Genomic DNA, 26,885 nt, shown 5'->3' on the forward strand with positions numbered 1-26,885 from the left:
TCACAGGTGTTCAAATACTTATTTGCAGCAGTAACATACAAATAAATTATTTAAAAAATCATACATTGTGATTTATGAACTTTTGTTTAGATTATGTCTCTCACAGTGGACATGCACCTAAGATGAAAATTTCAGACCCCTCCATGATTTCTCAGTGGGAGAACCTGCAAAATCGCAGGGTGTTCAAATACTTATTTTCCTCACTGTATATATATACGAGGTCTGTGAGAAAAGTATCCGACCTTTTTATTTTTCTTCAACAACTATATAGATTTGAATCATGTGCGCTTGCATCAGACAAGCTTGAACCTTCGTGCGCATGCGTGAGTTTTTTCACACCTGTTGGTTGCGTCATTCGCCTGTGGGCAGGCTTTGAGTGAGCACTGGTCCACCCCCCTCATCGGATTTTTATTCTTTAGGAATGGCGGAGCGACTGCTGCTTTGTTCCATGAAACTTTTTTCAGAAACTCTGCCAGACAGCCAGATGGAAACCATTTGGAAGATTCAGATGGCTTTCGGGGAAGATTCTATCGGTATCACATGGATTAAGGACCATTAAAACTGGATTAAAAACGGCCCACAGCGGCGGAGGGCGCACCGCGCCTCGAGCGGCCATCGACAGGCTGGAACGAGCAGATCACTTCCAAATTTAAGGCTCTGTTGATGCAGGACGTCGTGTGACTAGCAGAGAAGTTTCAGAAGAGGTCGGGTTCAGCACTTTATCGGCACATTCCACTGTTAAAGGAGATTTTGTAATGAAAGACGTGCATACGGATTTGCGCGTCGAGACGCAGCCGCTCATGGCGCGGGACAAACAACACCTCCGTGTTGGAAACCATTTGTAAGATTCGGACGGCTTTCGGTGGCTTTTCTGTCGAGTGAGGATCCGAGAAATTGTTTAACAGCTGGGCATGTTCCAATTTGTCCTGTGAGACTTCCAACACAGAGGTGTTGTTTGTCCAGTGGCTGTGAGCGGCTGCGTCCCGACGCGCGAATCCATCCGCACGTATATGTATATGTATATATAGGTATGTATATATGTATATATATGTATATGTATATATGTATATATATATATATATATATATATATATATATATATATATATATATATATATATGTATGTATATATGTATATATGTATGTATATATGTATGTATATGTATGTATATATGTATATGTATGTATATATGTATATATGTATATATATACACACGAGGTCTGTGAGAAAACTAGCCGACCTTTTTATTTTTCTTCAACAACTATATGGATTTGAATCATGTGAGCTTGCATCAGACAAGCTTGAACCTTCGTGTGCATGCGTGAGTTTTTTCACACCTGTCGATTGCGTCATTCGCCTGTATATATATACATATACACATATATATATACATATACACACATATATACATATACACACATATATACACATACACACATATATACACATACACACATATATATATACATACACACATATATATACACATATATATACACATATATATACACACACACATATATATATACACACATATATATATACACACACATATATATATATACACACATATATATATACACACACATATATATATATACACACATATATATATATACACATATATATATATACACACATATATATACACACACATATATATATATACACACATATATATATATACACATATATATATACACATATACATATACACATATACACATACACATATACATACATATACACATACACATATATACATATATACATACATATATACATACATATACATACATATATACATACATATATACATACATATATACATACATATACATACATATACATACATATATACATACATATATACATACATATACATACATATACATACATATATACATATATACATATATACATATAGAGAGAGAGAGAGAGAGAGAGAGAGAGAGAGAGACGTTTGCTGGCAAGGGGGCGTGGTTGCCATTTTGACACCAGGCAACTTAGTGGCCTGCACACACTGATGCTCATAGATCTTGTCAAGAAACAGCTGGAAAGTTTCGGAAAGCTGTGCATGTGGGCAATGCCACAACTGGAGGAAGAAGGGAGACAACATTTCCTTCCATAAGTAAGTAGTTTTGGTTATTTTTGTTACTTTTTTTCTGTGACCTTTGGGCGATACACTGGTGTGTCTTGCAGAGCGTCATACCTGTGCAATGCATGAATATGAAGTTGAATCCCATGTATTTATGATATTGCCTGGCAGTCCCTTGAATAAAATGGACTCATGAAAATTCAGTGAGATTCTATTATACATTCCAAATCTAAGGTAGAACTCTACTACTGTATATTAAAATTTATCTAAAAAAGAAGAGTAGAGCCACTTAGGTGCCTGGTCTTGAGAACCAGGGATGGTAAGTTTTGAAAAGCATTTTTATCCCATGGGAACTCTCCCTACCCACCTAAGCTGCTCAAGAATATGGACATCATGTATATAAGTGATATTCACACAATCAGGGTAGTAAACAACATTTATCATAGACCTATAAATGATACGCCAATATGATTGGATAAAACACTAAAGAATAAATAGCAATACACCCTTTTTGTGGACGGGTAATATTTTTCATACCACCCGAGTAATCAGCCAATCCGGACAGCGGAGTGGCGCCACGACGAAGAGGCGCGGTCAGAGGAACTGTGAAATACTGGTGAGTCACTATTAATAATTTCTTACATGTCCAACCTCGTAGGTTGATCATTAAAATTAAATTTGTTAGTTCTAAAAGCCATCATAATTATTTATAGGAAAACATTCTTTTTTTTTTTTTTTACTAAGGTTTGAACTTTGAGTGTTTACACAGGAGAGAAAAGAGAAAATGTTAATACCTGTTTGAGAAAACTGTATAAAGTGTGTAGTGAGGGGTTTTACAGCCTTAAAACATCTATAACAATTGTAAAAAATAACGCTGACTACTTCGCGGATTTCGCCTATCGCAGGTTATTTTTAGAATGTAACTCCCGCGATAAACAAGGGACCACTGTATATGATAAAATTATCAAGTTGTTCACCAATGAATATGGCTTTTTACACCCTTCAGAAAATCATAAAACATTTATCATTTATAGGTATATGATAAAATCGTTATCAAGTTGTTTTACCAATGAATATGGCTTTTTACACCCTTCAGAAAATCATAAAACATTTATCATTTATAGGTATATGATAAAATCGTTATCAAGTTGTTTTACCAATGAATATGGCTTTTTACACCCTTCAGAAAATCATAAAACATTTATCATTTATAGGTATATGATAAAATCGTTATCAAGTTGTTTTACCAATGAATATGGCTTTTTACACCCTTCAGAGACGACCATACACCCTGAGGCCGAAATATGGTTATGTTATTATAGAAACAGAAGCTATGATGTAATATGTTTTAGGTATCTATCTAAAGTTCACCCTGCTAGCTTACTATAGGAAGACAAAATCCATACTCCACATGCTTTCTAATGGAAACCCCAAACTTAGATACTACCTGTTGATATCTATTAAAGAACCCATGAACTGAAGAACCACTAAAAGTCTACATCATGTAAAATAAAAGTGTAATTCATGAAAGTAGGCTAACTATAGTCAGATGAGCTACCGATAATTTAGCCGTTAACTAGCCAACCATGATCATCTGCAAAAGAACTGATTATTGGATTTTTACTGTAACTTTTGAAGGGCCTGTACCATTTAGAAACCACCTGGAATGGAATTTTACTCAAAGCTGAATTACTTCAGTGTGATACAAAAATGGACTTGCCATGTGGAATTAATTAATGCGGCTTGTGTGCACAGTCTGGATTGTGTGAATCATCAGACAATCAATCATCATCAATCATTCCAATCAATTTGGAATCATCTCAAAGGTAATGATTTTAATATATAGCAGCGCATATGCTCTCGGGCGCGGATGTTAAATCTATAATTGTAGTGAATGTGGCATGTAGTCACTCAGCTGGGGTGAGGAGAGAAATCTGTTTTCTAACATACTTTAAAATCATTCCAAAAAAAGCAAAAAATTGCTGTTAAAATTGGGTGATGTTCCCATTTATTTTAGATTTCACGATGATAATTCTGCTTAAACTAAAAGGTGTCTATAACAAAAATTAAAAAAAATAAAAAAAAGTGAAAATGGTAGTGGCAAAAACTGTGCCTCGCAGGAGAGGCACAGTTTTTGCCACTGTTTTTGGGTGCAGGAACCCAAACTAATTAAAAAAAACCCTGATGGTGCTATTTAATACACCTGGTGTACTTCTTTATCACCACCCACTGTGATAAGACAAAACAAAAATATAAAGTGACAAAAAGCAACAACAAATGGATCCTATAATAATAAACGTAATTTTACAGATACATAATGTAACTCATAAGAAGGAATAAAATGTAACTGTTTCATCAATCCATTACAATATATATCTTTGAGACAAGATTCCAAATGCATTCTACACAGCAGGACGAGCACCAGACAACCTGTAGCTGCAGATAATTTCTCTGAGAGAATGGTGTCATTAGCCAAGTTCTGAGAGCAAATGCGTCATCAGCTATGAAATGGTTATTTTATTTTATTTTTATATAGCATGATGTCAAGCGGGACAAAAGTGGGTCACATTGGCATGACGAATTGTACAGTGCAGGAATCAAATTTGTGCAAATGTCAAAGTGGTTTAACTTGTTTGGATTATGACATGTTCAACTTCAACTTGTACCTTGATATTATTGCCTGGAATAAAATGTGACTCATGAATGAATCCACAAAGGAACTGATTGAAGCTGGAACGGATCGGATCCATGTAAACTCCCAACACTAACAGAATATGTGGGTGTGTGTCAGGGTAAGTTTAATACTTTCCTTACATAAGTTAATGTAAATTAATTTTACTGGCTTGATATCCAGGTCAGAACAGTATTTTGTGAGCTTTTTTCTGTGTGTTCACTCGCGTATCCGCATTGAAAATGCATTAACATCTGGGCACTTTGTCAATATTTTGCCCAGTGTCAAAATGGAAAATCGCTGTCCATGAAGGCACATTTGAGTTAAGTAGGCAGCATTGCAGTCTCTAGTACTCAGATACATCTCTATGGCTGTTTTCAAGTTTGTCTGATGATTTCATCCAGCTGCTGTCCAGCAGGAGCCAAAACCTACAGCTTGTTTTTTGTGCAAATTTGTAGAATCACATCATCAGCTGTCCTGGTTGGATCTGAGCACAAGAGTATTTAAGAATGGTGTGTTCCTGACATTTTGTTATAGCACAGTCTGTGCCACTGATGGCATCATCTGTCGGCACTCTGAGCCGCGACTCTGCCCCTTTATACTGACTAGAAATACACTGTTTCACAACACTACTTACTCACAAAGTACTTGGCTGATTGATGACTTATTTGAAAATCTGAAAATAATGCTTTACTATTTTGTGAAGTCATGATGTTATTATTAAAGGCAAAAATGAAAATGAAAATGAACCAGAGGCTCTGGCTGTTTGTTGCTCCCGGTTCTCCCTGGTCTGATGGACCATGGACTTGGGTGGGGTATGGGCAGTGGTGGGCACAGCTAACCAAAAAGTTAGCTTCGATAGCTGGTAATCAGCTAACTGAAAAGTTATCTTTTTTAAAGTAATGTAAAGACTAGCGCAGAGAAACTAAAGTGGAACTCAAAAATGGTTAAAGGATATAACAATGGAAAAATGACCACAAAACTCAATTACAACAATTAAAAGACAGAGCAGAAGACAAATCAATCAATCAATCAATCAATCAATTTTTTTATATAGCGCCAAATCATAACAAACAGTTGCCCCAAGGTGCTTTATATTGTAAGGCAAAAGCCATACAATAATTACAGAAAAACCCCAATGGTCAAAACGACCCCCTGTGAGCAAGCACTTGGCTACAGTGGGAAGGAAAAACTCCCTTTTAACAGGAAGAAACCTCCAGCAGAACCAGGCTCAGGGAGGGGCAGTCTTCTGCTGGGACTGGCTGGGGCTGAGGGAGAGAACCAGGAAAAAGACATGCTGTGGAGGGGAGCAGAGATCGATCACTAATGATTAAATGCAGAGTGGTGCATACAGAGCAAAAAGAGAAAGAAACAGTGCATCATGGGAACCCCCAGCATAACTAAGGGATGGTTCAGGGTCACCTGATCCAGCCCTAACTATAAGCTTTAGCAAAAAGGAAAGTTTTAAGCCTAATCTTAAAAGTAGAGAGGGTGTCTGTCTCCCTGATCTGAATTGGGAGCTGGTTCCACAGGAGAGGAGCCTGAAAGCTGAAGGCTCTGCCTCCCATTCTACTCTTACAAACCCTAGGAACTACAAGTAACCCTGCTGTCTGAGAGCGAAGCGCTCTATTGGGGTGATATGGTACTACGAGGTCCCTAAGATAAGATGGGACCTGATTATTCAAAACCTTATAAGTAAGAAGAAGAATTTTAAATTCTATTCTAGAATTGACAAGAAGCCAATGAAGAGAGGCCAATATGGGTGAGATATGCTCTCTCCTTCTAGTCCCCGTCAGTACTCTAGCTGCAGCATTTTGAATTAACTGAAGGCTTTTTAGGGAACTTTTAGGACAACCTGATAATAATGAATTACAATAGTCCAGCCTAGAGGAAATAAATGCATGAATTAGTTTTTCAGCATCACTCAGACAAGACCTTTCTGATTTTAGAGATATTGAGTAAATGCAAAAAAGCAGTCCTACATATTTGTTTAATATGCGCTTTGAATGACATATCCTGATCAAAAATGACTCCAAGATTTCTCACAGTATTACTAGAGGTCAGGGTAATGCCATCCAGAGTAAGGATCTGGTTAGACACCATGTTTCTAAGATTTGTGGGGCCAAGTACAATAACTTCAGTTTTATCTGAGTTTAAAAGCAGGAAATTAGAGGTCATCCATGTCTTTATGTCTGTAAGACAATCCTGCAGTTTAGCTAATTGGTGTGTGTCCTCTGCCTTCATGGATAGATAAAGCTGGGTATCATCTGCGTAACAATGAAAATTTAAGCAATACCGTCTAATAATACTGCCTAAGGGAAGCATGTATAAAGTGAATAAAATTGGTCCTAGCACAGAACCTTGTGGAACTCCATAATTAACTTTAGTCTGTGAAGAAGATTCCCCATTTACATGAACAAATTGTAATCTATTAGACAAATATGATTCAAACCACCGCAGCGCAGTGCCTTTAATACCTATGGCATGCTCTAATCTCTGTAATAAAATTTTATGGTCAACAGTATCAAAAGCAGCACTGAGGTCTAACAGAACAAGCACAGAGATGGGTCCACTGTCCGAGGCCATAAGAAGATCATTTGTAACCTTCACTAATGCTGTTTCTGTACTATGATGAATTCTAAAACCTGACTGAAACTCTTCAAATAGACCATTCCTCTGCAGATGATCAGTTAGCTGTTTTACAACTACCCTTTCAAGAATTTTTGAGAGAAAAGGAAGGTTGGAGATTGGCCTATAATTAGCTAAGATAGCTGGGTCAAGTGATGGCTTTTTAAGTAATGGTTTAATTACTGCCACCTTAAAAGTCTGTGGTACATAGCCAACTAACAAAGATAGATTGATCATATTTAAGATCGAAGCATTAAATAATGGTAGGGCTTCCTTGAGCAGCCTGGTAGGAATGGGGTCTAATAAACATGTTGATGGTTTGGATGAAGTAACTAATGAAAATAACTCAGACAGAACAATCGGAGAGAAAGAGTCTAACCAAATACCGGAATCACTGAAAGCAGCCAAAGATAACGATACGTCTTTGGGATGGTTATGAGTAATTTTTTCTCTAATAGTTAAAATTTTGTTAGCAAAGAAAGTCATGAAGTCATTACTAGTTAAAGTTAATGGAATACTCAGCTCAATAGAGCTCTGACTCTGTCAGCCTGGCTACAGTGCTGAAAAGAAACCTGGGGTTGTTCTTATTTTCTTCAATTAGTGATGAGTAGAAAGATGTCCTAGCTTTACGGAGGGCTTTTTTATAGAGCAACAGACTCTTTTTCCAGGCTAAGTGAAGATCTTCTAAATTAGTGAGACGCCATTTCCTCTCCAACTTACGGGTTATCTGCTTTAAGCTGTGAGTTTGTGAGTTATACCACGGAGTCAGGCACTTCTGATTTAAAGCTCTCTTTTTCAGAGGAGCTACAGCATCCAAAGTTGTCTTCAATGAGGATGTAAAACTATTGACGAGATACTCTATCTCACTTACAGAATTTAGGTAGCTACTCTGCACTGTGTTGGTATATGGCATTAGAGAACATAAAGAAGGAATCATATCCTTAAACCTAGTTACAGCGCTTTCTGAAAGACTTCTAGTGTAATGAAACTTATTCCCCACTGCTGGGTAGTCCATCAGAGTAAATGTAAACGTTATTAAGAAATGATCAGACAGAAGGGAGTTTTCAGGGAATACTGTTAAGTCTTCTAGTTCCATACCATAAGTCAGAACAAGATCTAAGATATGATTAAAGTGGTGGGTGTACTCATTTACTTTTTGAGTATAGCCAATAGAGTCTAATAATAGATTAAATGCAGTGTTGAGGCTGTCATTCTCAGCATCTGTGTGGAAGTTAAAATCGCCCACTATAATTATCTTATCTGAGCTAAGCACTAAGTCAGACAAAAGGTCTGAAAATTCACAGAGAAACTCACAGTAACGACCAGGTGGACGATAGATAATAACAAATAAAACTGGTTTTTGGGACTTCCAATTTGGATGGACAAGACTAAGAGTCAAGCTTTCAAATGAATTAAAGCTCTGTCTGGATTTTTGATTAATTAATAAGCTGGAATGGAAGATTGCTGCTAATCCTCCACCCCGGCCCGTGCTACGAGCATTCTGACAGTTAGTGTGACTCGGGGGTGTTGACTCATTTAAACTAACATATTCATCCTGCTGTAACCAGGTTTCTGTTAGGCAGAATAAATCAATATGTTGATCAATTATTATATCATTTACCAACAGGGACTTAGAAGAGAGAGACCTAATGTTTAATAGACCACATTTAACTGTTTTAGTCTGTGGTGCAGTTGAAGGTGCTATATTATTTTTTCTTTTTGAATTTTTATGCTTAAATAGATTTTTGCTGGTTATTGGTAGTCTGGGAGCAGGCACCGTCTCTACGGGGATGGGGTAATGAGGGGATGGCAGGGGGAGAGAAGCTGCAGAGAGGTGTGTAAGACTACAACTCTGCTTCCTGGTCCCAACCCTGGATAGTCACAGTTTGGAGGATTTAAGAAAATTGGCCAGATTTCTAGAAATGAGAGCTGCTCCATCCAAAGTGGGATGGATGCCGTCTCTCCTAACAAGACCAGGTTTTCCCCAGAAGCTTTGCCAATTATCTATGAAGCCCACCTCATTTTTGAAGAGGACACATCTTTTTTCATGAAACAAAGCAACTGAAGTCACAGAGCTTAATATTTCTCACAATAAAACTATTATTTCTGTTCATGCACATTCATATATTAATATGTACAACAATGATAAAATGGTCAATTATTTACCATTCACAAATTCTTATGTCAGGTAAATGACTGAGTGAATTAAATACTATCAGTCTTCATGATTATTAATTGTTGATTTATTTAATTATGAAACTTAATGAAACATATTTCCGTTACTCCATCTCTCCGAGGACTGTATCCGTTTCACATTAGGCATAATCATGCTTCTTCTGCACCTTTTTTTCTTTTTTACATTTCTGTGTTGTTCTCTACTGTGTTACAAAACAGTTCCATGTTTTCAGTGACACAGTAGGACTGTGCACATACGTACGAACACTTCTATGATCACTCAGATTTCTACTCAAACAGATCCATATGTTCACACGGATTTACGACTCTGGTAAGGAAAAAAAAACATACTTTTAGTTTTATGCGTGAGACCCCAGCAGGACTTCTTCTGGACATAAATCACAAAACTCTAAACTGAGCCCTTTCAGAGCTAAATTTGTTGACAGAGGAAGAGTTTGTACATGTGTGACAGAGGCCAGCAGGAGTCGCTGTGCATATGGTAGTCAATAGGCCTCACTCCCGTAAGAGTTCGTATGGTCTTAAACCATAAGAACTCTGACGTGTTTCAGCATCAAGCCTTCATTAAAAAGTAAAACAGTTCACAGGTGAACACGGTAATAAAACGTATTGTTTTGAAGAGATATTGTGCATGTATTATGTGTATTTTGTAATGATGTCATCTGCTAGATGCATCTGAACAGTCTTTAGAACGCCAGATTTCACAGGTGGCAGTTTCTGATTGGCAGGCTGATGGTGCATTAGGACCCTTCCTTCCCACGTAAACTGTTTTACGCCTTCAAGAAGGCTTGATGCAAAAATGTGTTGGCATTTCTGAGGTTTAAGGTGACCTAGCCAAGCAAATAAAGGCTTTTTAACTAAAAAGGTTCTGCTTCCAATGTGATTATTTCAATAACAAGCAAATATTAAGGAGAAACTGGTACGAGAGTAATCCTTTCCTTGCTGACAATCCCTACACAAACAGGTTTTTTCCTGTAGTTTCAGAATCTCCCCTGATGTAATGCATGCACACAGTAGTCAGTAATAAACAATGACTTGCATTTGAAACAACGTGCTCTTTCTCCCGGTTGAGGACTGTACACCCATCGGCATTCATCATCAAATGAGTGGCGTTTATGGCAATACCCGTGGAGGAGGTCATTGGAGTACAGGCATAGGGACTCACACTCTTCATTTTCTATACCATTTTACTCCAAACAGGGATCATGGGGGACTGGAGCCTATCCCAGCAGTCATAGGGTGAGAGGTGGGGTACACCCTGGACAGGACAGCAGTCTATCGCAGGGCCACATATAGACCAACAAACTCATTGACACACATATGGTCAAGTTAAAGTTCCCAATTCACATGTCTCTGGAAGGGGGAGGAAGCTGGAGCACCCAGAGGGAAGCCATACGAACACGCGAAGAACACAAACTCCACACAGAAAGGACCAGGCAGGAAGCGATCTTGCTGTGAGGCAACAATGCTAACCACAAAGCCACCATGTCACCCAGGACTCACATTACCTGAAAAAATTCAAAGTCACGATGACCAGTTTTTGGTACTGTGACAGCATCGTCCTCACAGATTTCTTTTTTTGCACCACAGCAGTGTTGTCAGTGTCAACCAACATGTGAACACTTTGCAAAAGTTGTGCACACTTATAGTGGGTTCATCCTGGAAAAGATTCAATTCTCACGAGTCGACAAACACAGGATGCATTGCAGCAGCTCAAATGTTATGAGATCTTATCACACCCACAGTACAGTCCAGATCCCGCACCCCACAACTTTTTCCCTTTTCCCCAAACTGAAAGAACACCTGATAGGATTCTGTTACACTAATGGTGCTGAGGTGCAAGCAGCTGCGTGTCGCCGGTGTCCCGAGAAGACACACAATTTCTTTACTGACAGGATGCAAAAAATTGTCCATGGTTGGTGTACGTGTGTGGAAGTGTGTGGGACGTTCACTACATGGAAAATTAATGATGCTGCCTGATAGAGAACATTCCAAGCTTTAAACAGATATGAGAGTCCTGAATCTTAGTTACTGAAATAATCACGTAGGAGGCAGAACCTTCAGCCGACGCTCATATTTGTAAGAGAGCCCCTTGAAATTTTTCTTGTTTATGGATATGCAGTTTCCCATCCAAAGAGCATCTTAAAACCCTGTCTTTTGAGTCCAGGAATCATTCCTTGTTTTAAACATTTTCTGAAAACTGTTAATTGCAGCCATAATGGCAGTGAACCAGTGAGATCACACCTACTTGTTCTGAAGCCTGCAGGTTGAATTAAGGCGACTCTGACACCCCATGCAGCCAGTTCCAGTCTGATAACTTGGGAGAAATTTGTCAGCGCTGCCTTTGATGCTCCATAAGCAGAAATAGTTGGCATTGGCACCTCAGCTGCAACAACACAATGAATACAAATGCTCCAAGACAAGAACAAGAACTTTTGAAGTGTAGATGGCATGAAAATAAAGCAGTTCTGCTGAATCAAAGCTCCTGGCTAATATTATCATAACAACAAAAGTAACCTGCTGAAATTTTACACATATTGTATGTCACTGTGGGCACTGTGGGCAAGACCACAACCACTGTAATAGCACATGGACACGTGGGGCCCACAGTGGATTTTTACTACAACTGACAGCCCAATGTGGATTTTCTGAGAAATACAAACAACCTCAAGTCAGAAATGTTTGGGATGGTATGGAAATCAATCAATCAATCAATTTTTTTTTTTATATAGCGCCAAATCACAACAAACAGTTGCCCCAAGGCGCTTTATATTGTAAGGCAAGGCCATACAATAATTATGTAAAACCCCAATGGTCAAAACGACTCCCTGTGAGCAAGCACTTGGCTACAGTGGGAAGGAAAAACTCCCTTTTAACAGGAAGAAACCTCCAGCAGAACCAGGCTCAGGGAGGGGCAGTCTTCTGCTGGGACTGGTTGGGGCTGAGGGAGAGAACCGGGAAAAAGACATGCTGTGGAGGGGAGCAGAGATCGATCACTAATGATTAAATGCAGAGTGGTGCATACAGAGCAAAAAGAGAAAGAAACAGTGCATCATGGGAACCCCCCAGCAGTCTACGTCTATAGCAGCATAACTAAGGGATGGTTCAGGGTCACCTGATCCAGCCCTAACTATAAGCTTTAGCAAAAAGGAAAGTTTTAAGCCTAATCTTAAAAGTAGAGAGGGTGTCTGTCTCCCTGATCTGAAATGCAAATTTAAAAACCTAAGTACATAAATAAAAACCCTGCAGTGATTCTTACATTGACTTTGATTTCAGTATGAACCCAAGATATTTCATATTTTGTGTGGTCAGCTTAATTTCATTTACTACAAGAACAATCAGAGATTTCTGACATCCGGCAAGGATTGATGAGGACTCAAAATAAAAGATATGTGATTCACATCGTGACCCGGACATTACCTGGATCCGAATTCCACAACACAATGCAGTCATTGCATACTGATCCAGAATGGTCCAACTGATCAAAATGTTGAAATGTGATATTTAATTCACAAGTTGAAACAAAATAGTGTCTTTGTGATCTCTCTCTCTGTATATATATATATATATATATATATATATATATATATATATATATATATATATATATATATATATATATATATATATATATATATATATATATATATATATATATATATATATATATATAAAATTGAGTTTTGGAGGAACAAAGATGGGCAGAGAATTTCCAGTTTATCAACAAATGTACAGTAAATCATTGAAATGCTTAAAATCAGTGTTCCTCAAAGAAAGATGTGAAGAAATTTGCATATTTCTCCCTCTACACTCATTCATCAATAGCTGATATAACAACATGGGCAAGTGATTACTTTGGGAAACTTTTGTCAAGCACTACAATACGGAGTTACAATCACAAATGCCACTGTAAACTTCATTGTGCAAAAAAACAAACAAAAACCCTTATATTAACCTTGTCCAGAAGTGGCATCAGCTTCTTTGGGCTCTGAGGTATCTGGGTTGGACCATTACACTGTGGAGACATGTAATGTGTTCAAATAAATCACTATTTAGGATCTTTTTAGGAAGAAATGGACGTTGCATACCCCAGACCAAAGACAAAAAGGACCATCCAAACTGCAACAAGTTATTAGCAACAAGTAGAGGTAGGCTATACCGGGAATTTTGGTATTGATCCAATACCAAGTAAATACAGGCCCAGTATCACCAATATCGATACCGATACAATACTTTTTCATATTTAAGCTTCATAGATCCAAAGGATCCAAAAGACCTAGGATAGAATTTCACCAAACATTGTACGTGACAACAAAATACTTTATTATCACAATCAACATTTTTGTTTAAAAAATATCACTCAACACAACTTAAAATCTCCTGAGGTAGAAAGCAATAAAATTAACAGACAAAATTAACACACCATAACAAAATTGGCTGGCGCCGCTGAGCCACGTGACTGCGCAACAACAAAAGACCAGAGGGGGGAAGCTGCGCTGCTCCGTGTTGTGTGAGACAGCGCAGCCCTGCTCTTACACAGAGTAGACTTTGATGAATCTGCGTGCGCAGCAGTCAGTGCGTGCGGTAGAGAAAAAAAATTTGAGTATCGATCTTTTAACACGAGGATCGTTCAGTATCAATACCAGTGTTGGTATTGATATTATTGATATTAGGACCGATCCGCCCACCTCCAGCAACAAGTCCAAAATCCAGGATCTGTCATGTTATGTGGTTGAGTCAGTGCCCATTTTAAAAGTAAATTATACATCTGTGATGGCAACATTAATGCAGATAAGTACACTTTATAAGTATGTGAGTTCCAGCAGAAGTCACGTGTCTGAATATAAAATCTTACAGTAAGAAGACTTATTTTGTCGTTTTCCTGTGGTAGTGATCTTAAGGCCCGGTCACACGACACTTAACAAAGTGCAACAAAGCCCAAATGAAACAAGAAATGTGGACTTTCGTTGACTTTCGTTGGTATTGTTTAACCTCTGTGCAGCTTCATTCCTGCAGCTGGCGCTTCGTCAGGATTTTTAAACTGTCAAAAAATTTGAATGAATGCTGCCGAAAACCTCAATTTCTCCGTATTTCGTTTTGCTGTCATTCTTGACAGTTTATCATTTGCTTAGTTTTTGTAATGTTAGTGTTTCATTTGACTTTGTTCGACCAACTGAATGTTTTCATACAGTGCAGAAACTGGTTTGTGAGTGCTGCTGTACCATCGGAAATCACAGGGCAAACTTTTTTCTTTTTTTCATTTTCAATTTTTTTTTTTTAATCTTTCGCTTTGTGTTCTTTTCTACTTTTTTCTATTTACTTTTAGAGTCTGTGGATGTGGTGTGTGTGTGTGTGTGTGTGTGTGTATGTGTGTGCGTGCGCAGCAGCAGCTGTTTTAACCCCAATTTAGATGGACTTCTGGCTGAATTTGAACAATATATAATCAGTATTTAGCTTGTAGACTCTCTCAAATGTCATAAAACTGTCAATCTCTATAAGGAACATTTTTGTTGGGGAAAGTGTAGTGACATGGACCCACAACAGGGGGCGCAAATGAACGGTCAATAGATGAGCCAAAAGGTAACAATTTAATGTTGTGAATGTGCACAACGATGATACAGACAATCACAGAATCTGACAGCAGGCAATACACCAAGGTGACGTGTGGGCAGGCTCGAGGATAGAAGACGTCTGTCCTGATAAGAGCCGGAACCACACGATTTCCACCGCCACAGAACCCGGAGAATACTGGAGCCGCCAAGTCCCGAATTCCCAGGTGATCACCGTCCCCGACTGTCGGATCTGGTACTGCTGGCGAGGAGCACAAACAGTGAGATGTGGGTGTGTGCACACACCCAGTAACAAAAACAGTCAGAAGGTGGAAAGTCACCTCCACCTCTAATCACACACACGTGCAGCTCCTGTCAACCACTTATCTGGTTGGGGGGTGAAGCGAAGCCGTCGCTGATCACACCAAACGCCAATCCCACAGATAAGGAAACACATACAGGAAAACGGCTGCAAAGAAGTTCAGACTGTTAGTCAATGTTTTCAGTTTAGCAGAGAATTACCTTCACAGGTAGATGATATCTCGGCAGCGAGGTGGAGATGACATCCGGTTTTTATGGAGTGATGAAATGATGGGTGACAGCTGTCAGGAGTTGATGTGTGACAGCTGTCACTCCCGGTTGTGTCCGTGGCGGCAGCGCCCTCTCGTGCCTGAAGCCCGCACTTCAGGCAGGGCGCCCTCTGGTGGTGGGCCAGCAGTACCTCCTCTTCTGGCGGCCCACACAACAGGACCCCCCCCCCCTCAACGGGCGCCTCCTGGCGCCCGACCAGGCTTGTCCGGGTGACGTCGGTAGAAGTCGGCCAGGAGGTCCGGGTCCAGGATGAAGCTCCTCTTCACCCAGGAGCGTTCTTCAGGTCCATACCCCTCCCAGTCCACCAGATACTGAAACCCCCGGCCCTTCCGACGGACGTCCAGGAGCCTGCGAACCGTCCATGCAGGCTCCCCATCGATGATCCGGGCAGGAGGCGGCGCCGGTCTGGGAGCACAGAGGGGTGAGGTGTGGTGTGGCTTGATCCGGGAAACATGAAAAACCGGGTGGACCCGCAGTGAAGCTGGGAGCTGGAGCTTCACTGCGGCCGGACTGAGGACTTTGAGGATCTTGAATGGACCAATATAACTGTCCTTGAGTTTGGGTGAGTCCACTTGGAGGGGGATGTCCTTCATTGAAAGCCACACCTCCTGCCCGGGCTGGTAAGCATGGGCCTTAGCCCTCGTCCGGGCCTTCAACAAGGCAGAACGGGCAGTGCACCACACCCGACAGCATCTTCGCAGGTGGGCCTGGACCGAGGGCACACCGACCTCTCCCTCCACCACGGGGAACAATGGGGGCTGGTACCCCAGACACACCTCAAATGGGGAGAGGCCGGTGGCAGAGGACACCTGGCTGTTATGGGCGTACTCGATCCAGGCCAGATGGTGACTCCAGGCCGACGGGTGCGTGGATGTAACACAGCAGAGGGCCTGTTCAAGTTCTTGGTTGGCCTGCTCTGCCTGTCCATTCGTCTGAGGGTGATACCCGGATGAGAGGCTCACGTTGGCCCCCAGTTCTCTGCAGAAACTCCTCCAAACCTGTGAGGAGAACTGAGGACCACGGTCCGAGACAATGTCAGTTGGTATCCCATGCAGACGTACGACGTGGTGGACCAGGAGGTCTGCTGTCTCTTGGGCCGTAGGGAGCTTCGGGAGGGCCACAAAGTGGGCCGCCTTGGAGAAACGGTCCACTATCATGAAGATGGTCATCATGCCCTGGGATGGCGGGAGGCCCGTGACAAAGTCCAGGCCAATGTGAGACCAGGGGCGACGAGGCACCGGAAGAGGTTGCAGAAGTCCTTGTGTCTTGAAGTGGTCGGCCTTGCCCCTAGCACAGGTGGTGCAGGCCTGGACATACTCCCAGACGTCGGCCTCCACGGGCGCCCACCAGAAGTGCTGCCGGACAACTGCCACGGTCCTACGTACCCCTGGATGACAGGAGAGCTTGGACCCGTGACAGAAGTCCAAGACAGCAGCTCTGGCCTCTGGTGGGACATATAAACGGTTCTTTGGTCCAGCTCCGGGGTCCGGGCTCCGTGCCAGGGCCTCCCGGACGGTCTTCTCCACGTCCCAGGTGAGGGTGGCCACGATAGTGGACTCTGGAATGAAGGGCTCCGGTGGATCCGACAGCTCAGTCGTGACCTCATCTTCATGCACCCGGGACAAGGCATCTGATCTCTGGTTCTTGGTCCCGGGGCGGTAGGTGATTCGGAAGTCAAAACGCCCGAACAGTGACCAGCGGGCTTGCCTGGGGTTCAGCCACTTGGCAGTCCTGATATACTCCAGGTTCCGATGGTCAGTGAAAACCGTGAACGGCACAGATGCTCCCTCTAACAGGTGTCTCCACTCCTCAAGAGCCTCTTTCACCGTAAGGAGTTCTCGATTGCCGATGTCATAGTTCCGTTCAGCTGGGGTCAACCTGCGAGAAAAGAAGGCACACGGGTGAAGAACCTTATCGGTCTCTCCGCTCTGGGATAGCACGGCTCCTATCCCTGAGTCAGAGGCATCCACTTCAACCACGAACTGGCGGCTAGGGTCGGGCTGCACCAGAACTGGTGCAGACGAGAACCGGCGTTTCAACTCCTTGAACGCGGCTTCGCACCGATCCGACCAGGTGAAGGGGACTTTTAGAGAGGTCAGGGCTGTCAGGGGGCTAACTACCTGACTGTAGCCCTTAATGAACCTCCTGTAGAAATTTGCGAAGCCGAGGAACTGTTGCAGCTTCCTACGGCTTGTTGGTTGGGGCCAATCTCTCACCGCCGCAACTGTGGCCGGATCAGGGGCGACGGAGTTGGAGGAGATGATGAACCCCAGGAAGGACAAAGAGGTGCGGTTAAACTCACACTTCTCACCCTTCACAAACAGCCGGTTCTCCAACAACCGCTGCAGGACCTGACGTACATGCTGGACATGAGTCTCAGGGTCCGGGGAAAAGATGAGTATGTCATCCAGATATACGAAGACAAATCGGTGCAGGAAGTCCCGCAAGACGTCATTAACCAAAGCTTGGAACTTCGCGGGGGCGTTAGTGAGGCCGAACGGCATGACCAGGTACTCAAAATGACCTAATGGGGTGTTGAATGCCGTCTTCCATTCGTCTCCCTTCCGGATCCGAACCAGGTGGTATACATTCCTGAGGTCCAGTTTGGTGAAAATTTGGGCTCCGTGCAGGGGCGTGAATTCATCATAGTACAGAAACAGCATTAGTGAAGGTTACAAATGATCTTCTTATGGCTTCGGACAGTGGACTTATCTCTGTGCTTGTTCTGTTGGACCTCAGTGCTGCTTTTGATACTGTTGACCATAAAATTTTATTACAGAGATTAGAGCATGTCATAGGTATTAAAGGCACTGCGCTGCGGTGGTTTGAATCATATTTGTCTAATAGATTACAGTTTGTTCATGTAAATGGGGAATCTTCTTCACAGACTAAAGTTAATTATGGAGTTCCACAAGGTTCTGTGCTAGGACCAATTTTATTCACTTTATACATGCTTCCCTTAGGCAGTATTATTAGACGGTATTGCTTAAATTTTCATTGTTACGCAGATGATACCCAGCTTTATCTATCCATGAAGCCAGAGGATACTCACCAATTAGCTAAACTGCAGGATTGTTTTACAGACATAAAGACATGGATGACCTCTAATTTCCTGCTTTTAAACTCAGATAAAACTGAAGTTATTGTACTTGGCCCCACAAATCTTAGAAGCATGGTGTCTAACCAGATCGTTACTCTGGATGGCATTTCCCTGATCTCTAGTAATACTGTGAGAAATCTTGGAGTCATTTTTGATCAGGATATGTCATTCAAAGCGCATATTAAACAAATATGTAGGACTGCCTTTTTGCATTTACGCAATATCTCTAAAATCAGAAAGGTCTTGTCTCAGAGTGATGCTGAAAAACTAATTCATGCATTTATTTCCTCTAGGCTGGACTATTGTAATTCATTATTATCAGGTTGTCCTAAAAGTTCCCTAAAAAGCCTTCAGTTGGTTCAGAATGCTGCAGCTAGAGTACTGACGGGGACTAGCAGGAGAGAGCATATCTCACCCGTGTTGGCCTCTCTTCATTGGCTTCCTGTTAATTCTAGAATAGAATTTAAAATTCTTGTTCTTACTTATAAGGTTTTGAATAATCAGGTCCCATCTTATCTTAGGGACCTCGTAGTACCATATTACCCCATTAGAGCGCTTCGCTCTCAGACTGCAGGCTTACTTGTAGTTCCTAGGGTTTGTAAGAGTAGAATGGGAGGCAGAGCCTTCAGCTTTCAGGCTCCTCTCCTGTGGAACCAGCTCCCAATTCAGATCAGGGAGACAGATACCCTCTCTACTTTTAAGATTAGGCTTAAAACTTTCCTTTTCGCTAAGGCTTATAGTTAGGGCTGGATCGGGTGACCCTGGACCATCCCTTGGTTATGTTGCTTTAGACGTAGACTGTGGGGGGGTTCCCATGATGCACTGTTTCTTTCTCTTTTTGCTCCGTATGCATCACTCTGCATTTAATCATTAGTGATCGATCTCTGCCCCCCTTCTCGGCATGTCTTTTTCCTGGTTCTTTCCCTCAGCCCCAACCAGTCTCAGCAGAAGACTGCCCCTCCCTGAGCCTGGTTCTGCTGGAGGTTTCTTCCTGTTAAAAGGGAGTTTTTCCTTCCCACTGTGGCCAAGTGCTTGCTCATAGGGGGTCGTTTTGACCGTTGGGGTTTTTCATAATTATTGTATGGCCTTGCCTTACAATATGGAGCGCCTTGGGGCAACTGTTTGTTGTGATTTGGCGCTATATAAGAAAAAAGTTGATTGAAGTTGATTGATTCCAGCTGGATCTCGCAGCCGTGATGCGGAAGTCGACTGCATATTCGGCTGTGCTCCGGCGCCCCTGTCTCATTGACAGCAGCACGGTAGATGCGGTTTCGCCTCTGTTGGGGTGATCAAAAACAGTTCTGAGCTCCCTCACAAACCCAGTATAAGAGGCAAGGAGCCGTGAACTTTGTTCCCAAAGCGCTGTAGCCCAAGCGCGTGCCTTACCTCGAAGCAAATTAATCACGTAAGCCACCTTACTGGCGTCAGACGCGTACATCACGGGACGCTGTGCAAAGACAAGCGAACACTGCATAAGAAAGTCCGCGCATGTCTCCACACAACCTCCATATGGCTCTGGGGGGCTTATGTATGCTTCAGGGGATGGTGGGGGGGGTCGTTGAATGACCAGAGGAATGTCTGTATTCGGCACCGGGTAGGCAGGAGGAGGAGCTGCAGCAGCGCCCTGAGCGCGCGCTTCCACCTGCGCGGTGAGAGCCTCCATCCTGCGATTAAGGATGATGTTTTGCTCGGTCATCAGGTCCATCCGAGCGGTAAAGGCGGTGAGGATGTGCTGCAACTCACCAATCACGCCTCCAGCCGACGCCTGTGCACCATGCTCTTCCATTGGCTGTCCAACAGATGGTTGACGCCCCTCGGGATCCATGACGTTGGCCGAGATATCCTGTTGGGGAAAGTGTAGTGACATGGACCCACAACAGGGGGTGCAAATGAACGGTCAATAGATGAGCCAAAAGGTAACAATTTAATGTTGTTAATGTGCACAACGATGATACAATCACAGAATCTGACAGCAGTCAATACACCAAGGTGACGTGTGGGCAGGCTCAAGGATAGAAGACGTCTGTCCTGATAAGAGCCGGAACCACACGATTTCCACCGCCACAGAACCCAGAGAATACTGGAGCCGCCAAGTCCCGAATTCCCAGGTGATCACCGTCCCCGACTGTCGGATCTGGTACTGCTGGCGAGGAGCACAAACAGTGAGATGTGGGTGTGTGCACACACCTAGTAACCAAAACAGTCAGAAGGTGGAAAGTCACCTCCACCTCTAATCACACACACGTGCAGCTCCTGTCAACCACTTATCTGGTTGGGGGGTAAAGCGAAGCCGTCGCTGATCACACCAAATGCCAATCCCACAGATAAGGAAACACTTACAGGAAAACGGCTGCAAAGAAGTTCAGACTGTTAGTCAATGTTTTCAGTTTAGCAGAGAATTACCTTCACAGGTAGATGATATCTCGGCAGCGAGGTGGAGATGACATCCGGCTTTTATGGAGTGATGAAATGATGGGTGACAGCTGTCATGAGTTGATGTGTGACAGCTGTCACTCCCGGTTGTGTCCGTGGCGGCAGCGCCCTCTCGTGCCTGAAGGCCGCACTTCAGGCAGGGCGTCCTCTGGTGGTGGGCCAGCAGTACCTCCTCTTCTGGCGGCCCACACAACAATTTTAAGAGAATTAATGTTGAATAATCCCTTTTAAAAAACAAAACAACTGACATTATGCTGTTATGCTGTTTTAACCCGCATATCAGCTGTTTATACAACACTTATTAGCGTTTTTAACACGTTTATGATTAATTGCCACAGGTGCACAAAACCTTCTCACAGCTGCTGCTTTTGACTGCATCAAAATGAACAGTTATCACTTAAAAACGAGTCGTCATAACACAACATCACACTTGTGTAAACTTTGGAATTAATCTGTGCCTCGGCTCATTGAAGCACACGCTGGGGCACTTCTAGTAACTACATCACCTGTTGGAAACACCCGAGTACTCATGAATACTTTGTTTTCAGAAGTCTCCGTAGCTGTTTGCTGCAAATGCCATATACTTTGAAACGTGTCACGCAAGTGCACAAAGTGATCCTGTTGAAGCATCAAGTGGTCACTAACAGCCTAAATCTAAATTGTTATTTCAGTGAGATATGTCCTTTAAAAGTGACTATTAAATTTTGGAGGTGATCTGGATCTGTATCCAGATTCTGGATCAAGATTCACTTTCTATACACTTTGAAAGATTACGTCAAAACTACATCACAGATTCTCACCAAATTTTCACCACAGATAGATATTCCATTATTATCATGGTAGACTCCGCTGAATTTTTGAACAAAATTATACGGACATACCTTTTACAGTTTGTGTTGTCTTAGTTTATAAGGGGAGGTGATGGTCTAGTGGTTAAGGTGCTGGGCTTGAGTCCAGAAGATCACGGGTTCAAATCCCTGCCTGACTGGAAAATCACTAAGGGCCCTTGGGCAAGGCCTTTAATCCCCTATTGCTCCCCGTGTGTAGTGAGCACCTTGTATGGCAGCACCCTGACATCGGGGTGAATATGAGGCATTATTGTAAAGCGCTTTGAGCGCCTGATACAGATGGAAAAGCGCTATATAAATGCAGTCCATTTACCATTTATCCTGCAGTATACTTCTTGTCCAAGTCACTGTCTGGAAACATATCGGTGGCCATTTTGAAAACTCATTGCAAATGCTGAATGGCAGATTGTGTTTAGCCACAAACATTGCATTAGTCTCTGTGTAAATGACCTTGTTTGCTTCCTGTGCTTCTTTGCTGATAAAATCAGTGATTTTTGGGGTTTGTGCCGCAATATAGTTCTTCTTGTGGTTTTCCGACAAAAATGTGTTTTGCGATATCATTCTTCCCACCTCAAGTGACGCTAATGTCAGAGAGAAAACTGACCCACCTTTCGTCAAAAAAGTGACAGCTGCCAATCAAAATCGACTACGTCACTAAGCCCCGCCCCCTCTATGACGTCATAGCCAATCAGAATTGATGCCGTCACTATGTCCCGCCCCTAAGCCCCTCCCCTAGTCCCGCCTCCAAGCCCCGCCCCTTATGACATCACAGCCAATCATAATCGATGATGTCACTATGCCCCGCCCCTAAGCCCCGCCCCTGGTCCCACCTCCGAGCCCCCGCCCCTTATGACGTCACATCCAATCAGAGTCGATGACATCAGTATGTCCCGCCCCTAAGCCCCGCCCCCGGCTCCTCCCCTAGTTCCGCCCCTGGCTCCTCCCCTAGCCCCACCCCCCAAGCTCCTCCCCTAACCCCGGCCAAGCACCGCCTCCAAGCCATACCTCCCCTCCCACCCAGGGTCTAATATTTTAATGTCATTTTATTTCATGAATTAAAGAACGATTAAAATACCTAGATCTTTTTAATGTATTAAAGAATTAACTAATTCTGAAATAATTAAACATAAATCAGTGTCTATTATTTAATGCCCCTTTAATATTTTTAATTCTTAAATTATTACGTTTCCTTTTCTGTTTTTTAATTCGTAAATTAAAGAAGGGAAACAAATAGCCGTCTCTCGGCTGTAAGTCTTTGCAGCAAGACGGTCAAATACCCACGCATAGAGCCGCTCACGGAAACATGACCCCACGGCTGTAAAACCTGTTGCAGACGCTAACTGTGTCTGTGTGAGTGCGTGTGTGTGTGGGTGTGTGTGTGTGTGTGTGCGTGTGTGTGTGTGTGTGTGTGTGTGGCGGGACACCCGCTGAGCGGAGATGCTGCCCCGAGGTGATGAACCCGAAGAACAATAAACAATGCTCCTTATCACTCACGCCAGATGATGTTTTCTTTTAAGATATTAGCCGATCGATCATGGGGCGCGGGACACCCGCTGAGCGGAGATGCTGCTCCGAGCCCGAACAATCAACAATGCTCCTCATCACTTACGTCCCTGGGAACGAGTCAGCGAGCATTTCCACTACGACCGGTGAAGAGTGAAGATGCCTGGACCCCCAGCTATGGGTATAAAATAGAATAAATTTGCGGAAAAAATCCTGGAAAACCATGTTGTTTAATTAAGTTTTCTTGTCTTCGAGCAGAGTGCAAAAACCGCATCAGCTTTCAGGGTAAGTGATTTAAGTAATCTGTTTTGATAGAAATGAGTGTTTTTAAATGATGCACGCCGTCTGAAACTGTCTTTTTTGTTTTGTTTTTTTTGTTGTTTTTTTAGACAAAACCACGCAGACGGTCCAGAGCGCGTTCGGACCCGTCCTCGGTAATATATTTGAAATAGTACAGAATATCCGCTTGTGAGGGTGATGCTTTGTATTCATTTATTTATGTTAATTCTAGAAATCAAGTCAGAGCCCCCTGAAGAAGTTCGAAGGCTGGAACCCCCGACTTCACCACGCAGATGTAAGTACAGCGATCGAGATTAAATCACGGTTAAAACTCTGGAATAACCCGATTTTTTCTGTCACAGCCCATGGAGAAGCGGGTCAGCGGGAGAGACCCGTAAAACGATCCGCGGATGTACATGGTAAGGAGTCGGAGTTTATGTATTTATTTATTTTAAATATTTAATAACTAACGATTTTCTCTTTTTTCAGCATGCGGTGGAGGGAGACCGTCTATTTTCCACCGACACGCAAGGCTCGAAGATATTCTGAGCTGGGATTAACCTCATCACGCAACTTTCTTGAAAATGTGTACTCTGTTTTTATTTTTTTATTTTTTCTCTTATTCCGATGGAACGGGAGAATTCATTTGAAGAGGTATATTAACTGAATTTCTTGAGGTAGATTCTTCCTGCTACAGATTTTAAAAGATGGAAGGAGAGAATTCACATCGGGAAAATAACTTCGGACGTGTATTGGATTTAAACGCTTCAATAATCGACTCAGCGGGGAGCGCTCCTGGAACAGATGGCCCATTACCCGAGGCGTTAAATTCGCCGCCTCGAAATAACATCGAGTCCGGAGAGAGACTTTTAAGCCGTGTTCGTTTAACACCGTTAAATGAGGCTCTTAACAATTTAGCGGGTGAACGAGAATCGGAAGAAATTAACCCCTACATCATTTCTGCGATTAACGCTATAAATTCGACGGTCCAGTCTGATACTGAAGAGCCCCCTGACCCCCAGCACACCTCACCTCCAGACGAGTCCGGTCCCGCGGCATTGAACCAGGTACGTCTGACTCCGTTAAATAACGCCGTAAACCTCCTCGCGTGTGAAGTTAATCCTCACGTCCAATCCGCGGTGGATGAATTAAATCAAACGCCTAACGACGCTCGCGCTTTTTCACCTTTAAGAAGTCCCTCCCCGCGCAATGCGCACGGAGAAGAGATTTTAAACAGAGCTCGTTTAACCCCGATAAACGCGGCGATCTCTGTTTTGATGGAAGACGGGGATGATGCACGACCGGGGTCCAGCCGACACTCTCCCATGACGGGCGGTGGGGCTGCTAACGTCATCAGGAGACCTGCTTTTAACAATATCGAAATCAGGCTGCCTCTAAATTTCCAGCGTGCCGACGAAATTCCCGACTACGCGGAATTTTACCGTAACGTCGTAGGGGCTCTTCATAACTCGGTCAAAAAGGCTTTAACACACGCCAGGGCCGGGGACTTTATCCAAATGGAGATTCGTGGGGACTCAGTCTACAACGAGGCCGCTTTGATCAGCTCATATAACGACGCTGGTGATGTGACGGGCTTCCAAAATCTGTTAGAACGATTGATACAATCGAATTCCAACGTTTTATCCGACGAGTCTCTGGAATTAGTGGTTCAAGTCATCCGCAACCAGAACGGCGCAGGGAAGCGCAGAATAGATGACCTCCTCCATCACGAGGTTCTGAGGAAAAAATCCAAATGCCTTAATATCGTGTATAATCCTGACAACAGTTTATGTTTCGCGATAAACCTCGTTCAGTTATTGAATCCTCATCTGAGTACGCACGAGGCGGAGCAGCGCGGACTGGCGTTACAAAATAGCCTTGGATTAATGGAAGCTACGCCAGTATCTTTAGAGCAGGTGGGAAAATTTGAAAACGCTCTGGGTTGTAAAATTGTGGTGTTTTTCAGAGCCGAAGGGGAGAGAAAGCTGACAAAATTCCAGACAGGAATACCGGCGCAGCAGAAAACTCTTTTCGTTTTTCTGTTTAATAATCATTTTTACGGAATCATCGATTTAAAGAGATTTTTGGGAGTGAAATATGTATGTAAGTTTTGCTTTGAGGGGTACAATAACCCCGCCTCCCATAATTGTCCGTCATATTGTAAAATTTGTGAATCCACGCAGTGTTACGAGAAAAATAACCCTGTATTCTGCAGCGAATGTAACAAGGAGTGTCGCTCTCCCACCTGTTACAGCCTGCATAAACAGCCGAAGTATCGTCCTTCCGCCGGTAAGTTCGTTAATGTGTGTGATAACAGAAAAAAATGCTCTCGATGTAAACGCGAGTATTACATAGCGTTTTCTAAAAACAGCGCTCCGCACGTGTGTAAACAGAAGAGGTGTCATATATGCGGCGAGGCTCTCCAGGAGCCGAGCGAGGGTCACCTCTGCTATATGACCCCGCTCAAAGCTGAAGAGACGCATTCAGAGAAATATGTTTTTTATGATTTTGAAACGTATGTCGATAATAACGGGGAACACATACCGTTTTACGTCAGCGCTGTAACAAAGACGGGTGATTTTTGGAGCGCATGGGGGACAGACTGCGTAGCCCGCTTCTTTAAACGTTTTAGAACGAGAAAATTCAAAGAATACGTGTTCATCGCTCACAACTCAAAAGGTTTTGATGGCTATTTGCTTCTAAAGTATTTAGTCCAGCAGGGCGTAACCCCCGCTGTGATTATGACCGGGAGTAAACTATTACTCATGACAGACGCCACCTTTAAACAGAAATATATAGATTCGTTATCTTTCCTTACAATGCGCTTATCTCAGATGCCTAAAGCCCTGGGAATCCGGCTGAAAGACGAAATCGTCCGCAAAGGTTACTTTCCGCACCTGTTCAGTTCAGAAAAAAATCTGAACTATGTCGGTCCGTACCCGGACTCAGCGGCTTACGGGGTCGCAAATATGTCAGAGGGAGAAAGAGAGG

The 26,885-nt window shown here is 42.8% G+C and overlaps 1 protein-coding gene across 1 annotated transcript in view; it reads right to left on the bottom strand.

The window, feature by feature from the left end:
• Positions 1-26,885, bottom strand: part of hsd17b2 (hydroxysteroid (17-beta) dehydrogenase 2) — a 139,487-nt gene that overhangs the window by 17,936 nt on the left and 94,666 nt on the right. The window contains exon 4 of the mRNA XM_034175750.1: positions 11,840-11,977. Coding sequence (XP_034031641.1) covers positions 11,840-11,977 — 138 coding nt within the window. The remainder of the gene's footprint in view (positions 1-11,839; positions 11,978-26,885) is intronic.

The sequence above is a fragment of the Thalassophryne amazonica genome, chromosome 8 (genome assembly GCF_902500255.1).
Source record: "Thalassophryne amazonica chromosome 8, fThaAma1.1, whole genome shotgun sequence".
In the NCBI taxonomy this organism is placed as follows: Eukaryota; Metazoa; Chordata; class Actinopteri; order Batrachoidiformes; family Batrachoididae; genus Thalassophryne; species Thalassophryne amazonica.